The sequence below is a fragment of the Mirounga angustirostris genome, unplaced genomic scaffold (genome assembly GCF_029215605.1).
Source record: "Mirounga angustirostris isolate CCGP_5_RB_7025 unplaced genomic scaffold, mMirAng1.0.hap1 SCAF_11, whole genome shotgun sequence".
Lineage (NCBI taxonomy): Eukaryota > Metazoa > Chordata > Mammalia > Carnivora > Phocidae > Mirounga > Mirounga angustirostris.
Genome location: NW_026991719.1, coordinates 59,067,938 through 59,082,215, shown reverse-complemented (window position 1 = coordinate 59,082,215; position 14,278 = coordinate 59,067,938). Strand labels below are relative to the sequence as shown.

The following is a 14,278-nucleotide window of genomic DNA, read 5'->3' as shown; positions in this document are numbered from 1 at the left end:
TCCCACTCCCCCTGCTTGTGTTCCCTCTCTTGCTGTGTCTCTCTCTGTCAAATAAATAAATAAAATCTTTAAAAAAATTAAAGGAGAATTTTTAATAATTTGGAAAGATGATATGAAAGACCAATTATAGTGGACATATTCCATAATGAAACAATAAATATTACATTTTTGAAAGTATTATTTATGTACATGTTTCATGTGTTCCAAAGTTTTTTTTGTCAAAGGGTACAATTAGGAGTGATTTTTACTTTGTTCATAATCAATTTTTAAAAGTTTCTATTATGATATTGTGTTATTTGTATAAAAATAAATGTTTAAACTAAACAAAAGCAAAAAAAAAAAAAGCAACAGTCCCCCTGATAAAATATAGGGAGACTATAGAAATAACTGCAATAGCAAGTCTAGATAACTGACAAGGTTTCCATCCTCTCACATTATTTGTGTACTTGGTGAGGGTAAACTGACAGACACTACCTTTGGGATAGTCATTTAAAAAGGAAACCCCCTCTCCCCGCAAAAGAAGAAGAAAAAAATTTCAAACCTTCCATGTCCTTTGATTCTACAATTTGCTCTCACCAATGTTTGTTCATAAAATAATATTGAATGTAAGCAAGGTTTGTGCACTATGTATTATTAGCGGCTAGGTTTGGATAAGAAAAACAAAACAAAACAGATGTTCAACAATGAGAAAGTTGTGAAAAATAGCCCCATACCTATATCTAAATATGAATAGAGATGAATACATGTATCTATCTATTCCTCTATGAAACCCCTCCACTGGAACACTAAAGAGCCATGAAACTATTTTAGAAGAATATTTAATGGCATGAAAGGAAGTTCAAGAATATCTATCTATACATCTATATCTATCTATATTATATATTCATATGTGAAAAAGCAAATATTGAAACAATATATACATTAAAATTCACATATATATCACATGAAAAATACTGGGCAAGTGCACATGAAAATGATTTAGGAATGCATGGCTGGTGATTAGAATTGATTACTGGGGACATTAAATTTCTTCTGTTAACTTGTCTGCTTTTTAATTTTTCCCTGCAATGAAGCTGAATGATTTTTCTGACATGGGAAAAAAGGGCAGGAAGTGGGCACAGGGAAAAGAGGTGATAAAGAGCATTTACGTCCAGTAAAACAACCCCAAACAGCAAAATACCATTTGCAGCCCATCAAGCTGGTCCAGACACGCACATGCACGCACGCGCACACAGACACACACACAGACACAGACACACACACACACACACACATCAATTACAGTGACCAGGAGACTAGGCAGGGGAAATGGACATACTCTTTTTACTGGCTGTGCTGGCTGGCATGAATGCAAATCAGTACAATGCTTATGAAGGGCCCATTTGGCAACACACAGGAAAAGTCTTTAAAATATCCTGCAAGGATATTTTATTGTGGATCCTGCAAGTCCACAATTAAGAAGACCATCCGGTAGGCTAGCGAAGATTTGGCTTGACAAGGAAGGATTCATTCATCAGAGTATGCAGTGTTGGGTTTAAACACAAGAAAAGAACTAGGCACCACCGGAATGTCCAACAATGCGGGATTGATTCAGAAATGTTAAAGATCCATCGATACACTCTGCAGGCATTGAAGATGACATTTCGGAAGCCTGTTGAATAGCATGGGAAGAAGTTCAATGGGTTGATTTTTGTTTGGTTTTAGTTTCTGAAGAAGCAGGTTAAGAAACACCACACACATGAACCATTCTATAACAGTGAGTTAAAAGGGAAGGTGGGGTGGGAGTGAGGAAGGAAGGGAGACAGAGGGAGAGAAGAGAGCCTGGAAAAACAGCACACCAAAAAGTGGTTGTCTCTGGGTAGTAGGATCATGGGGAACAAGTACTCTCTTGGTTTTCCCTCATCTGATTTCCTTCTCCTTTCTGATGTTTCTACCATGAAACTGTATCACCTGTGTAGCCAACGAAGAGAGAATGAAAGTGTTTTTTAAACCAAACCACAAGGAGAAGAGGCAGCCTGTAATCTATCAAGTGGCACAGATTAGCAAGATTATTCGCAGGCCCTTGGTGGGTGTGGGGGGAGGAGAGAGGTGGGGAGAGCAGAAGGGAGGGAGGGGGGGGAGGAGGGTAGGAAAGGAGGGAAGAAGAGAGGGAGAAGGAGAGAGAGGGGGAAGGAGGGGGAGAGGGAAGGAGGGGAGAGGGAAGGCGAGAGACAGAGAGACAGAGACAGACAGAGAGAGAGAGAGAGAGAGACCTGCACTCCCAGTACAATACAATACACTGCTGGTGGGTTAGGGGGGCAAAGAGGGGGGTTGTAAACCGGGTGGGAGCCAAGGTTTGGCTCTGCTGGCTGGCTCGTTCCTGGCATGTCTTCATCGCAAGGTGGCCTCCTCATCGGTGTCTTCCTCGAAATCCTTGACGTCAGCACTGGTGGATTGCCTGGCCCAGGCTCCCCTTTCGGCCTCTCGTTCTTTATGCGACTTGAATCTCCCAACGAAAATTTTGCGGTAGTTCAGGAACATGCCATTCATCGCATCAATGGCCCGCTCTGCGGACTCCTGCTTCTGGAAGTGCACAAACCCGTAGCCCTTGGGCCCCTTTTCGTCGCAGGCCACTTTGCAGGACAGGATGTTGCCAAACGCCGAGAAGATGTTGTACAGCGCCTTGTTGTCGATGGTCTTGCCCAGGTTCTTGATGAAGACGTTGCCCACCCCACTCTTGCGGAGCGAGGGGTCCCGCTGGGACCACATGATGCGCACGGGCCTGCCCTTGATGACATCAAAGTTCAGGGTTTCCAGGGCCCGCTTGGCGTCCACCGGTTGCTGGTAGTTGACGTACGCGTAGCCCAACGAGCGGCGGGTGATCTTGTCCCTGCAAATGCGGATGGAGAGGATGGGCCCGGCCGGGCTGAACTTCTCGTACAGCATCGCCTCTGTCACTTCAGGGTGCAGGTCGCCCACGTACAGCGAGGCCATAGGAAAGTCTGGGTTCCCCTCGGAGCCCCGGCTGGTCTCCGCATCCGCATCTGCATCCGCAGCTGCCGCCGCCGCCGCCGCCGCCGCCGCCGCCGCCACCGCCGCCGCCACCTCCGCATCCGCATCCGCATCCGCCTCCCCCGAGGAGGGCGCCGCAGCCTCTGCTGCTGCGGCGGCGGCGGCGGCGGCGGCTTCGGCCGCGCTGGCCTCCACAACCGCTGCCGCCAGGGCGGCCTCCGCCTCCTCCCGCTCTGCCAGGGCGGCCGTCGCCTCCCCCCGGGTGGCCTCTGCCACTGCCTCCTCTACTGAGGCCTCGGCCTCCACCTCAGCCTCCACCTCTGCTTCCGCCTCCGCTACGGAGGCCTCCGCCACAGCCTCTGCCACGGTCGCCGCCGCAGCCTCCGCCGCCGCCGCAGCCGCTGCCGCCACCGCCGCCGCCAGTGTCGCCGCTGTCGCCACGGTCGCCGGTGCCGCCAGGCCGCTGCCGCGACCTCCCTTCCCGCGAGCTGGGGGGCGGAGAGGCGGGAAAGTGCAGGAGGGCGGGTGGGCGCTGGAACCCGGGCCGAGGGCGCGAGCGGGAGCTGGGGCCGGGACCCGGGGCCAGCCGATCTGGCGAGTCCAAGTCACTTGGGATAGCAAGCGAGCGCTGCTAGGAGCGCGCCGGTGCCTGTCGCCGCAGCCTGCAGCCTGCTGCTGCCGCCGCCGCTCGGTCGTGGGCTAGCGTGCGGGGCGCGGGCGGGCGGGCGGCGTGTGGTGGGGGGCGGGGGGTGTTGGCGTCTGTGGTCCGGGCAGCTGGGAAGGCTTCTGTCTCTTTGGTTCCCCCTGCGGCTGCTGCGGGGCTGTGGGGCCGCGGGCTGTGGGAGGGGGCGGGAGCGGGAGCTTTGGGGCGGGGGGGGGGGGGGTAAGGGGGCGGGAGGGGGTGAGTCCACAGCCTCTCAGGTTGCCTGGATATTTATGAAGAGGAAGGCAGGGAAAGGGTTCCACTGTGGACTGCGGGAATACGGGTTAGATTTAGAGGGTTTTGTTTTATCCCCCCTCTCCCCATAGTACATTTAAATGATTAAATCAAGTACCTTGCAAGAGCGGGTGGGTGGCATGCAGAATACACTTGCCTGGCCTAAAACAAAGCCGAGAAAAATGGGTTTCTCACATCCAGGGCTTCTCCCCACTTCCGCTCACACACACTCCCCAAGATCACCGCCACCAAAGACACAACACCTTCTCTGAGCAGGAGCTGGGGCCAGTGGGGCAAGCTCCCCCTGCAGCCTGCTGACCCATTTTCTCAGAGAATCTCACCCCCCCCCCCCCGCCTTTTCCAGCTCTTTCCCTCCTCTGCAACACTTGCAGAAGAGGGAATAAAGAACACGTATTCATTCATTCATAATGCCATGCCACAAATATTTATGGAGCCTGTGCCGGTCCCTAGGGATACAGGGGTCTGGGAAGCAGGAGACATAAGCTGGTTTTGAGCTTGTCCTCTGGGCTGGAAACCCTGTCCCTGCTCCAGACTACCGGAGAACTAGAGACCTGGGGTTCTTCCACGTCCCCCCCCCAATTCTTCTTCCCAACCACCCAGCCTCCATACATGCAGCCCAACAGAGGGGGAATCAAGAGCACCCTGTCCTTAGTGCTGTCTTCCATGATACCCTGAGGAAAGCCAAACCAAGGGCTGGGGACAGGGCCTGGTCCAGCACTTGTTTGATCTTGGCTCTACCCTCAAGGTGCTAAGGTTACCAACATGAACCAAGAAATACACATCCATGTTCAAATCAAAAACAAAACCTGAAATCTCTAGAATGAGGTGCCTGGTCCCAGGTCATCAGCTAATATTTGTGAAAGCCTTATCAAGTACTTGGCACTGGGAGCTAAGGGACAGGCCATGTGATAAGTGAGCAGTGAGTGTTGATGTGTTCGAGGTGTGGGGCTGGGTGAGAAAAGGTGAGCAGTATGTTTTGTGGAAGCAGAGAGGCCACACAGGGCCAAATGCTGAGGGGATAGACAAGTGAGCAACCATTAGAGTAGAGTGTAACAGAAGCGAGGGTCCCACTTGCTCCAGAAAGGAGCACCCAGCCACTAACTCTTCCTGGTAGGAGTCAAGTGAGGCTGCACAGAAGATGAGAGCCCCAAGATGAGCTCTGAAAGGTGAGTCCACCGTGTGGAGGCAGGAAGGAAGGCATTCCAAACAGAGGGGTCAGTCTGTGCCAAGGCCCTGTGGCATGCTAGCACACACAAAGCCACTTCTGGTCATGCCCAATAATCTGGCGTGGACAGAGATCATGTCTCCAAGAGCACATGGCAGGAGATGGAGCTGGAAGGTGTGGAGCCCTGAAAAGCAAGCTAAGGTGCTTGGACTCTGTACCCAAGCTCACAGGCACTACTCAGCACATTCAGGGAGGGAATCGCGTCATCAGATCCTTAGAAAGAGTACAAATTAAACATCAACACAGAAAGTACTTAAGAGAGTAGATCTTAAAAGTTCTCATTACAAGAAAAAAATGTGTAACTATGTGAGGTGATAGATGTTAACTAAACTTACTGTGGTAATCGTATATCTCTATCTCTATAGCTGTATCTGTATCTATCTATCAAATCATTGTGTTGTACACCTCAACCTTATACAATGTTATATGTCAATTATATCTCAGTAAAACTGGGCAAAAAAAAAAGCCCCCATCAATGCATATATAAATGTGCAAGTGCCCTCCCCTACACACAACTGAGACAGAGATGATAGAACAAAAAGACAGTCAGATGTGACCATTTCCAAAAGAGTCGGAACAACCCTTCCCTCTGTCCTTCCTTTCCTCCCATAAATAGGAGTTTCTCACTTACTGTGAGCCAGGCATTGAACTGCGTGGGATTTGGGCTCAGATGTAAAGAAAAAAATGATCAAACCCTCAGGACATCTCACTCCACTCAAGTTCAGGCTGTCCACACCAATCACAGAAATGCCAGCAGAAGGCAATAGGTGCTATCTGATTGGACTATGGTGGCCATGGAATTTCATCTGCCCAGCACATGTTCTCTCCTCCCCCTCATTCCTGCCCATCCACCTTCTTTGGGTAAATAAAGCCGTTTTTTTGTGGTGGCAGTGTTGGCTGGACCTAGGCAGTTGCACATGACAGAACAACCCCCGAGCCTGCGGAACCGACCGAGTCACTGTGGGGTGTGAGGCAGTGAGAACTTTCCCATCGCTAGCTGGAAAGCATCCCAAGGTGGCTGAGAAGCAGACACACAGATATGTACCTCACCAGCTTGCGAGATCCAGCCCCCTACTGCCCCTAGACAGGGCTAGTGCCAACAAAGGAAAAGGACAGCGACGTAGGAAAAGCCTGGGGAATAGCCAGTGCTTGACCAAGGTGATCACTGTCACTGCTGTTAAGAGCCATCTCTTGGGGGTCTAGGTTGCTTGTAGGCAGGAGGCAGATGAGCGGTGCCTCACCATTCCAGGTGGCCATCCAAGAGGGACCCGAGGAGGAAGAGGCCAGGGGGAAGCCATGATTCCTGGGGGGTAGCGGATGTGCAGTTGATGAGAAGAACTTCTTGGCCCGTTGTTGGAGACAGAAATGCCAAGCAGGACCGATTCAAGGACCAGGGCTCAACAACATCTCTTTCTCTGACTTTGACTTCCAGCCCACAGAGCCAACAGAAATCAGTGAAACAGCAGGAGAAAGAGGCTCAAGGATGTCATGCTATGGCCAGCAAATTCCCAAACCTGTCAAACCTGAAGACAATCCCTAGGCCCCTGAACCTCCAGCAACAGGAACAGGGCTACTAAGTGACTCGTCACTAAGTGACAAGGAGAGCAGCTAGGGAATGCTCTCCAAGTCCTTTCCCACAGAGGCCTCCAGGGGGCCCCTCCTTGTTTTAGTCCATTCCTGGCCAGTCCCTGCCATCTACAATCAAAAATATTCTGACTACTAGGCACTGTGACAGAGGCAAAAATGATGAGCCCTGTGGAGCATCAGTGGAGGGAGGGAGAGGTCTCTTTCTTGTGGGAGGAAGTGTTATTCATCTCATTCATCCAATGACTTGACAAGAATTTGGGGAGGGCCTATGCTGTACCAGGCATTCTTCTAGGCAGAAGGTCCCTGTAATCAGGGAGCTTATTTTCTAGTAGGGAAGACAGACAATAAACACATCAGAAAAGATGAAAGCATGTAAAGGTTGCTACGAATGCCCTCATGGAAATAAACAAGATGGTTTGGTACGCATTATCTAGAACCCCCCCGCCCCCCCCCCAAAAAAGTGGCAAAGGTCAGGAATGGCCTTCCTGAGGACAATGATAAGTGGTCAGTCCTGCCAGGAGCCAGGCGAAGAACCTGCCCAGCAGGGAGAACTACAGTCCCCCCTGGCCTGTGACAGAAAACTGGGGTGCCAGAGGGGCAGAAAGGATGTCAGTGTGGCTGAAGCCCAGTGAGAGGTGGGGCGGAGGGACACGAAGAGGGTGCAGTGGTGGGAAGGAGCCATGATGAAGAGTTTTGTTTTTACTCAAAAGTGTTCTGGGGAGGGGCGCCTGGGTGGCTCAGTCGTTGGGTGTCTGCCTTCGGCTCAGGTCATGATTCCACATCCTAGGATCGAGCCCCGCATCAGGCTCCCTGCTCGGCGGGAAGCCTGCTTCTCCCTCTCCCACTCCCCTTGCTTGTATTCCCTCTCTTTCTGTGTCTCTCTCTGTCAAATAAATAAATAAAATCTTTATTTAAAAAAAAAAGTGTTCTGGGGAACCAGAGAGAGGATTGAATCAAGGGAGTGCCATGACCTAATTATATTCAATAATTTCTCACTGGCTGCTCTCTGTGGAAAATATTGCAAGTGGGCAGAGCACAAAGGAAAGTGAGGAGACCAATTCGGACCCTCTTGTAGTAGTCCAGCTGAGAGATGGCAGTGACTTGGCCAAGACTGGCAGCATGAATTTGGAGAATAGTGCATGGGGTCACATGACATTCTGGAAAGAGAAGAGACATCACTTGCTGATGCATTGAAGGCAGTTGGTAAACAAACTTAAGAAATGAATGATTACTATAAGAATATTTTCTTTCAAGTCTTGATCATGGAGGTGTTGTGTATGGTCATAGGCAAAATGGGGAGTGGGTGTGGTAGGTTTGGAGAAGGGAGAAAAAAACAGTTGGGGGGGTGTCAAGAGCTCTTATTTGCACATGTTAAGTGTCTGAAGTCTATTTGTCATCCATATAGGCTGGCAAGACTGAATTATTGAGGGAACAGGGCACAGATATGGTATTCAAAGCCAGGAGACTGGGCGGGACCCCCTAGAGAGAGAGGATAGTCAGGGGAAGAAGGTGCAGGGCTATTCCCTGAAACACGCCCGCATTTAGAAGTTAAGTTGAGGATGAGAAGCCAGCAGAAGAGATTGAGAGGGACTGGGTGTTAAAAAAAAGGGCTGGCCCCAAACCTGACTTGCATGGTCCAGCCTCAGTGTCCTCACTCAGGTCCTGCTTTCAGTACTCCTGGCAGCACGTGCATGGGAGTTGGTTTAAAACAGGACAGCAAGAGACTTTGTGTGCTAGAGTTTAGCTTCTCTTTCTGTTTATTTCTCAGTGGAGCTTTAAAAGGAGATAGGTTCAGATCCGGAGACATTTCGAGAATGTTTGGAGCCAGCACTGGTCTTCCATTTCATGTGGCCCACTTCCTTCTTCCTATCAGGAGGGAGAAATGGAAAGGAGTGGGAATGCAGTTCAGAGAGCAGGGGAAAGGAGTAGAAAAGAATGGAAGAAGGTAGGGGACGGGGGTGGGGGGTGTTCTAATGGGGAGAGGAACAGCTCAACTCCACATACAACAATGAATCAAAACACCGAAAACAGTGATCTACATAAAGAAGTCTCTTCCCATGAATTTCTCGTTGGCATAGCTGTAGGAAGGATGCCCGGGGAAAAGAGAATGAAAGTGTAACTGTGTTTTGGAGTAGGGAAATCATTTCTGTCAATTCACACTGTCCCCTCAAATTCCCCCCAAATGAAAATAATTATGAGATACAAGCCAACCAAAAAGCAGCCTTAGGCTTTAATTTAGGAAGAATTGGAAAGTGTTTGGAAGTGCCCCTGTTATATAACAAATAATAACAATGATTATTATATTGTCTTGAGTAAATACAGCACATTGAGCAAACGGTCCTTTGGATCCTCATAAAGTGAAATGTTAAGGAAGACAGATATGTGGGGCAGGGAAGGAGTGGGGATCGGACCTATAGAAATAAGAGCCCCAGGACATCAGGACATATGCAGGACCATGTTTATCGTGGGAAGGTTCATATTGGGCAAACTAGGACACAAAGCAAACACTCATCATTTGGGGAATGACTGAAGACATTGCAGTGCAGCCAGTCCATGGATTATTATGCAACCACTAGCAAGTATGAATTATGTCCATATGGACTGATTTAGGGGAACCTCCAAAATATGCTATTATTAAGTGAGAGAGGATTGCAGAGAAGGGGACAGTACAAGGTCCCATTTGTATGTGTGTGGGGGGGGTGGAAATAGGAGGTTGTGATCTCATACTTATTTGTCTGCCTATTTGACATCTCCACCTGGATGTCTCGTGGACATTTCATCCTTAAATGGCAAAAAATGGAATTCCTGAACTTCTTTCACCTCTGGATTCCTACACTCCCTCACTTTGCTCCTTCCACAGAAGTCTTCCCCTTCTTGACGAATAGCTCCACCACCCATCTGGGTATTAAAGTGAAATAAAAATGAAGAGGCACCCCTATTTCCTTCCTCTCCCACTCCCACATCTTCCCCTGGCCACTCTCTCATCTTTCAGCAATTCCTATCACCTCTGCTTCCAAACACCACTCGAACCTCTCCAACTCCACTGGAGTCCACCATTATGTCTCTCATGGGTTCTGCCAAAACCTCCTAACTGGTTGCCTGCTTCCACCAAACCGCCTTCTCCATTCAGTAGCCAGACTGATCTTTCTGAAAAATGAATGGCTCTTCTTGCCTCCCCTACTCAAAACCCCAGAAGGTCTCCCCATTTCACTTTGACGAAAGTACAAACTCCTCAATGTGGCTTAAATATAATGAGCTGCATGACCTGGCCCTTGCCAACCTCCCCATTCTCACCTTTCTATATCCTGGTCACTGTGGGCCTTCTTAGAATACTCTTGACCACTCCAGGATCCAAGCTTGATTCTTCCTGAGGGCTTCTGCCTACCTGAATCTGTCTTTCTCGATCCTTTTGAAATCATAAACAGGTTTTTAAACATACAGAAAGTTACAGCAGGTCACAGAACACTCACCCAAGTACATGTCCCTTAGAATGAAAAAAACAAACAGAACCCCCCCCCAAACACAACATTTGTCCTATTTTTGTTTCAGACGTTTAGATTTTAGGACAATAAAACAATACAAAATACAGCTGCCATCTCTTTTGGAACTGTCCCCAGTCCCATTCCCCTCTGTTCCTCCCCACCTCAATAGGGCACATACCTAGGTCACTTTGGGGTGTGATTAAAGGCAAGAGACAAGCCAGTCCTCGGTTTCTCCCTCTTGTTTCTTTTCCTCTCTGCCTCTTTCCCCTCACTCCTTCCCTGAGGGTGAGCATTTCTTTGACCCTTTCCTTGTTGATCTCTCAGAAGCAGACTGGGTCTGCAAAAGGGAACATAATTGGTGATATTTGGGCTCAGGATGGTCATGAGCAATGAAGAAGCCTATACTGCTAGCAGTCACTGTATATTCCTAAATTCCTGAGCCAAAATTCCTCAAAGAAGATGGGTCTTGGAGTCAAGTGGACTTGGAATGTCAGAATCCCAGAGCAAAACACGTAACCACTCTGAGCCTCAGTACGTGCTCTGAGTTTGAGTTTCAGAAGCCCTAACTAAGGTTCTTAGGGATTTCCTTTATAACAAGTAGTTTTTGCCCCAACCCTGCTTAGGAACCAAGAACAAAGGGCTATCTCGACTGATGATTTTTATAGAGCGTTTCAGGCATGTTTGTCCCTGGGGACCAATTCTCCTTCCAACGTATGCTTACGATTCTAACTAATGCCCTTCGTTGTCATAATCTTAGGCAGTTTACAGACATGATCTTATAAAAATATACCTATAGATATGCCCCAGGCCATGACTTACTAGCTGTGCTTACCTTGTCCGAGTTGCTTTACCTTTTTTCTTTGTTTCTTTAGCTTTGGAGTCTTCATCTGTACAAGGGGATAGTTGTTAAGGATGAAAAGTGGTAATATATGGGAAATGTTTGTCACAGTGCCTGGCATGCATTCAATGCCCAACACAAGAGACTCCTTATTAATGCCATTTCCCTCTGTCTTGAGGATATCCTTGTTCAGCTGGTTTTTGAAGACTCGGTGTCTTTCCTTTCTGGTGTCCAAGGAAGCCTGGCTTTTCCTCTCTAACCAGGAGCAAAGTGTCAGTTCAGAGGGAGTCTGATCCTCTGAGTCACATCCCAGGCTATGACTGGATCTTACTCCAGGCAACTGCCTGATTCCCCAGCCTGAACTCACTTTTCTTGCACCCTCATTCAGGTTTTCCTTAGTTCTCCCAACCTTAGGACCTTTTTATAATCCATTTATTTATTTTCCCTGAGGTCCGAGGACTTTACAAGTCAACACAGGAAAGCATGCCATTCTCCGTACTCAAGAAAACCACCCAGAAGATTTGATAATACAATCTCAATGAAATGGGGATATTGAGTCACGAGTGAATTTTCCCTCAACTGCTATTCATCCCTTCAAGCACCCTTTTTGGGGACAATTTGGACATAAATTACTGTTAGGTGATACACTCCTTCGACTTCTTTGCTGTAGGATACTGAATGCGTTCTGATGTCTCCATGATATCTCTGGAACATTCACAATGGTGCTTTGACACATTCATGGGCTATGGATGTGTGAATGGCTGATTCTCAATACTATGAGTTGTTGAGCAACTTAAGTTCCCACTCTATATAATAAATGTACAATGAAATCTCCTTCCATATGGTAAAGTCTTGCTAAAGTCACAGCGGTTAACCATAGGACCTCCTACCGAACATACACACCGTCTTTTAAAAAACCGTTCTTGGGGCGCCTGGGTGGCTCAGTTGGTTAAGCGACTGCCTTCGGCTCAGGTCATGATCCTGGAGTCCCGGGATCGAGTCCCGCATCGGGCTCCCTGCTCGGCAGGGAGTCTGCTTCTCCCTCTGACCCTCCTCCCTCTCATGCTCTCTGTCTCTCATTCTCTCTGTCTCAAATAAATAAATAAAAAATCTTAAAAAATAAATAAATAAATAAATAAATAAATAAATAAAAAACCGTTCTTTAAAAAAGAAAAAGAAACAGAAAAGCATTGTTCTCACTGAAAGGAAGTCATGCACATGGTAAATAAAATAGTGATGACCAGAAAGTGCAAAGGAGCTTATGACAAAAAGCAAAGGCTCAAGACCCCATCACTTCTCAACCCCTTATTGTGCTTCCCAGGGTAGAGCATTTTAATAATTCCTGTTTGCACTGTTCTGGCAGTTACCCTCTTACCTCTAGATAAAGTGCTTAATCTGCTATTTCAATAATTCATCAACTTCAAACATCATCAGTTGACCACATTCTGCTTACAGAGGAGAATTTAACTCACTCATGTGTCTTCAATCTGCCCTCACTTTCTTTCTCTTGGCTTCTATACCTTCTTTTGATGTTTAGTTCCTCTATTGGTGACTCTGGTAACCTTATTTTAGTTTTGAAAAATTTTGTTAGTTACCATACAGTGCAATATTGGTGTCTGGAGCATAATTCAGTGATTCATCACTTACATACCACACCGAGTACTCATCACAACAATTACCCTCTCTAATACCCATCCCCCATCTAGCCCATCCCCCACCCACCTCCCGCCATCAACCATCAGTTTGTTCTCCAACATTAAGAGTCACTCATGGCTTGTTTCCTTCTCTCCGTTTTGTCCTTTCCCCCTTCCCATATGTTCATCTGTTTTCTTTCTTAAACTCCACGTATGTGTGAGATCATATGGTGTTTGTCTTTCTCTGACTTACTTCACTTAGCATAATACACTCTAGCTCCATCCATGGCATTGCAAATGGCAAAATTTCATTCTTTTTGATGGCTAAATAATATATATATATACACACATATACACATGTATATGTATATGTATATATACTGTATATATATATAGATATATATATATACATACATATGTGTGTGTGTATATATATATATTCACCCCTCATCTTCTTTATTCATTCATCAGTCGATGGACACTTGGGCACTCTCCACAGTTTGGCTATTGTTGATAATGCTCCTATAAAACATTGGGGTGCATGTACCCCTTTGAATCTGTATTTTTGTATCCTTTGGGTACATTCCTAATAGTGAAGTTGCGGGATCGTAGGGTAGTTCAATTTCTAACTTTTGGAGGAACCTCCAAACTGTCCACCAGAGTGGCTGTGCCAGTTTGCGTTCCCACCCACAGTGCACGAGGATTCCTTTTTCTCCACATCTTTGCCAACTCGTGTTTCTCGTGTTGTTGATTTTAGCCATTCTGACAGGTTTGAGGCTTTATCTCATTGTAGTTTTGACTTGCATTTCCCTGATGGTGTGTGGCGTTGAGCATCCTTTCATGTGTCTGTTAGCCATCTGGATGTCTTCTTTGGAAAAGTGTTTATTCATGTCTTCTGCCCACTTCTGAACTGGATTATTTGGTTTTTGGGTGTTGAGCTTGGTAAGTTCTTTATAGATTTTGGATACTAATCCTTTATCAGATATGTTGTTTGCAAATATCTTCTCCCATTCCGTAGGCTGCCTTTTCGTTTTGCTGACTGTTTCCTTCGCTGGGCAGAAGCTTTTTATCTTGATGAAGTTCATTTTTGCTTCTGTTTCCCTTGCCTCTGGCAATGTGTCTAATAAGAAGTTGCTACGGCCGAGGTCAAAAAGGTTTCTGCCTGTGTTCTCCAGGATTCTGATGGTTTCCTGTCTCACATTTAGGTCTTTCATCCATTTTGAATTTATTTTTCTGTACGGTGTAACCCTCAGCTATTTTTTTTTTTGCATATACCTTAGTCAGTTTACCTTGATTTTATATAAAATGAGTATATTGCCATGCCTATCTTTCCCTTCCCTCAACTTCTTTACCTCCTTTCTACCTCCTCTTCCAGTCAGACTCATAATCATTTATATCCACTTCTGGAAAATGAATCCAATCTTTTCTGCTTTTACCTTTCAATGAATCTCTAATAATGTTGAACATAGAGCCACATTTCTTCACCAAATGTAGGCTGGGCCACTAGAAGGAGATTAATCCTAGTATCAAGTTCAAATCCTCCCTTTTACCTTATTCCATTAA

General features: G+C 47.0%; 1 protein-coding gene and 1 long non-coding RNA gene across 3 annotated transcripts; both read right to left on the bottom strand.

The window, feature by feature from the left end:
• Positions 1–453: 453 nt before the first annotated feature.
• Positions 454–3,676, bottom strand: LOC135361939 (polyadenylate-binding protein 1-like 2). Its single transcript, XM_064574260.1, has one exon. The coding sequence runs from the start codon at positions 2,971–2,973 to the stop codon at positions 2,371–2,373; it is 603 nt and encodes a 200-aa protein (XP_064430330.1). The 5' UTR covers positions 2,974–3,676; the 3' UTR covers positions 454–2,370.
• A 210-nt stretch (positions 3,677–3,886) lies between these two features.
• Positions 3,887–12,791, bottom strand: LOC135361940 (uncharacterized). 2 transcript variants are annotated; one of them, XR_010406153.1, is made up of 4 exons: positions 11,076–12,791; positions 10,422–10,580; positions 10,056–10,167; positions 3,887–8,627 (listed from the first exon to the last, which is right to left on the bottom strand). It is a non-coding gene; the product is annotated as an uncharacterized LOC135361940 (long non-coding RNA). The 2 variants fall into 2 exon arrangements; XR_010406152.1 differs by having other exon boundaries at positions 10,422–12,788.
• Positions 12,792–14,278: the final 1,487 nt, after the last annotated feature.